The sequence below is a fragment of the Gavialis gangeticus genome, unplaced genomic scaffold (genome assembly GCF_001723915.1).
Source record: "Gavialis gangeticus isolate Ggan-Ray unplaced genomic scaffold, GavGan_comp1, whole genome shotgun sequence".
In the NCBI taxonomy this organism is placed as follows: Eukaryota; Metazoa; Chordata; order Crocodylia; family Gavialidae; genus Gavialis; species Gavialis gangeticus.
In genome coordinates this window covers 5,100,545-5,103,497 of record NW_017728991.1, presented here as the reverse complement: position 1 = coordinate 5,103,497, position 2,953 = coordinate 5,100,545, and the positions used below count along the sequence as shown (strand labels likewise).

Sequence of the window (2,953 nt, the reverse complement as noted above, 5' to 3'; positions counted from 1 at the left end):
ATTAAAAAAAAAAAAAAAAATCTCTTGTGTTTAATCAGGACAAATACAGTGCCCTAAGCAACCAGGCTGGCTCTCCCTAAAATAATTTGGGTTTTGCATGCTGCGCAAGGTCTCTGTCCCACGTGGGATGCTCCGGCAGCCCTTCCTAAGGGTGTCCACACACACAAGCACTCTGATAGCACATCTAGTCTATCACTGAGGCCGTCTTAGCTGGAAACGGACACGTAGAGTCCTGACTGCCAGCCTCTTCCCTTGTGCGGCCCTCCTCTTCCGTACAGGCATCCAGGACATTTATGGCAATGGAGGTGACTTCGGCAACTCACCTGGGACTGATGTGGCCTGGCTTAGAGTAAGCCAGGTGGGGTTTGGTAAGGCTGTGCAAAATTTCGCTGGCTGTTTCATTCTGATTCTGTTTTGAATTGTTTCGAGCTCAAAACAGCGAAATCAGAATGAAATGAGGGCAGTTGAAATGTTTCAAAATGTTTCAAGTTTTGAAGCTGAAACTGGGCTTGCCTGCAGGGAAACAAAGTAAGGAGAGGGAGAGGGAAGAGGGGGAAGGACTTCTCTGACATTGACTGTGACTGTTTGGCTGCCTGATATGCTACTGGTGCTACTGTGCTGCTTACTAAGTTATTACCTGTTGCCATTTAAAGTGGTGGACCGGGATGAGGCTGTAGGGGAGGAGGAGGCCTCACTGGGGCACACTACCATGTTGTGTAGATGCCCCAGCACCAGTGAGGGTGCGCTTTAACGCACAGTCGCACATGTCACAAGTTTTGCTTGAGGTGCAGTTTCCCAGAAACCCCTGTACCTATTTCCTTGAAAGCTGGCAGGTGTGATGGCCTCAGCAGGGGCTAGTATGCCTGCAGTCATTAGCAACATGCACCCCCTGAGCATGACTGTGCACCCCCTATGAAAAGGCACTGCTGACACTGATGGCAGTGCCTGTGAGCAGTCACTGCTTGCTCCTTTCCTCCCCCCCCAGCTGCTGACACTGCTGGCGGTATCTGCGGGCAGTCCACAACCAGGATCGTGCCCACATTGTCTATATTTCCTCAAAAATCTCCCTGGTTAAAGTTGCTAAATCCAGAAATCTGTGGCTTAGCTGGCCAAGGCCCTCCATAAAAATCTCCTCTTTTAATTAATGTCATCATATTCCTCATGGGTGCTTCTGCTTTCAGTTTGCTGATGCACACTGGTGTATGTGACTGTTATCACAGCTATCTTGATCACCGATCGTATGCACTAATCGCTGATGAAGGTGGGGAAAGAGGCAAGCGATGAGATGCTGAGATACTGTCTTAGGAAATGGGTGATTTACAAAAATGACCTTATGAGGGGAAAAAGAAATTGGCAACTGCTCACATTATACCAAGAAATGCTTCAACCACTGCATAACAAGTTGGCTTTTTTTGTTGTTGTTGCAGCACATTTCAGTCCATAAACTATCATTAGACTTGCCTAAGATCGTGGAAGGAACCGTTCAGTTCCCTGGCGTTGACTCCTCATCGCCAGCTGCTGGGGTCGGCCAAGGGAGCTACACCCCTGTGCCACAAAACAGCGTAAAAGAGATCGGAGTTGGGTCTAAAGAGCTTGCTGCCAGACTAATGCACCAAAATCCCTCTTGCTACTGTAAGTGGAGGCTGAAACAGGAGAATGATGTAATACCTACGCTTGCAACTGGGGATTTTGCAGCAGGATCTTCCCATGTTGGTCCTTCTTTCTCCCCCCCACCACTGAAAGCAGAAGCTACTCATGCGTTGGGGGCTGGGTATGGAAATTGCAGGGAGAAGAGGAATCCAGCTACCCTGGCAGGCTAGCTATCAAGCAGGCAGTAGAAAGCATATGCCAGCTTACCAGCAAGATCAGAAAGGAGCAGCAGTCTGGGACTGCGGAGTGGTGGCCAAAAAGAAAGAGGGAACTTAGCACTGGGAATGAAGTCTGGGTTTGCTAAATCTTTCGGGTCTTTCTCTTTGGTCAGATGAAGGTAATTAAACATTCGGAGGAGGTGCTGAAAGCAGCGCTCATCTCCAAAAACACACAGCTTGTGAGGCTGTACGAGAAGCTCGAGCCCGGGGAGAAGCGTTTGCTGGATGAGGCGTTTCGGCCGCACAGCGCTCTCTTTGCACCGATCACGCTGCATTCGGAGTCGGACTGGATCTCCTCGCATCCAGAGCCCACGCAGGACTTCGAGCAGTTTTACCACGACCGTTACAGAAGCACACCAACTTCCCAGAAAAGTGCCATTTATGTACAGCCCATCGGTAATGCTGAACTGCGATCTCTGAAACAGTCCCAGGATATCCATGGTCCTAATATGCCGTTCCCATAAAACAAAGTATTGATTTATGTGTTAGTTGTAATCCCCTAGTTAAGTTGTGTGTTCCAGGTTTCAAACAAGAACACGCTACCTTAGCTCCCGTCTACAGGCAAACTGTCTAGTGCGTAGAACAGGAGGTGCGGGAATCGCGTTTTCTGGGACCCGCTCCTGTTGCATCTGTTCAAATGCGCAGCTTGGAATAATTCCCGTAGATCCCCGTGCTTAGGGATGTTTTTAGCTTTGCCCATGTGAGTTGTTCCCATTATAGTTAAAGGGATTATTCATGTGAATAAATGCAAGTACACCTATAAATGCCTGTGGAATTAGGACCTTGATTTGGGCCTCGGTTCACCTATGCTTAGATGGGTGAAACACGAGCTTTATGGGAGTATTGTGAAGTCTCATGAATATTCACAAAGTACTTTGGGCTTCTGCGCGATTGGAAAAAAGCAAATTAGTGCTGTTATTGTAATGTATTTTTTGGTAGTATGTTGGGTGCAGGCATGTCAATAATGGTGGCAGTAAACCTGTGGAAGATTTCAACCTTCCTGTTTTTCTGATTTGTTCTAAAGTATATGTGTAATTTTGAGAGAAAAATAAATCTGGAAGTTAAAAAAAAAAAAAAAGGATCAG

At 47.4% G+C, this 2,953-nt stretch overlaps 1 protein-coding gene across 2 annotated transcripts in view; it reads left to right on the top strand.

Annotated features, from left to right (window-relative positions):
- The first annotated feature begins 980 nt into the window (after positions 1-980).
- Positions 981-2,953, top strand: part of AMZ2 (archaelysin family metallopeptidase 2) — a 48,078-nt gene continuing 46,105 nt past the window's right edge. Inside the window, exons 1-2 of one of the 2 annotated variants that reach the window (XM_019516446.1) lie at positions 981-1,632; positions 1,982-2,264. In XM_019516446.1, coding sequence (XP_019371991.1) covers positions 1,982-2,264 — 283 coding nt within the window. In that variant the 5' untranslated portion in view covers positions 981-1,632. The remainder of the gene's footprint in view (positions 1,633-1,981; positions 2,265-2,953) is intronic. The other variant, XM_019516439.1, reaches the window with a different exon arrangement.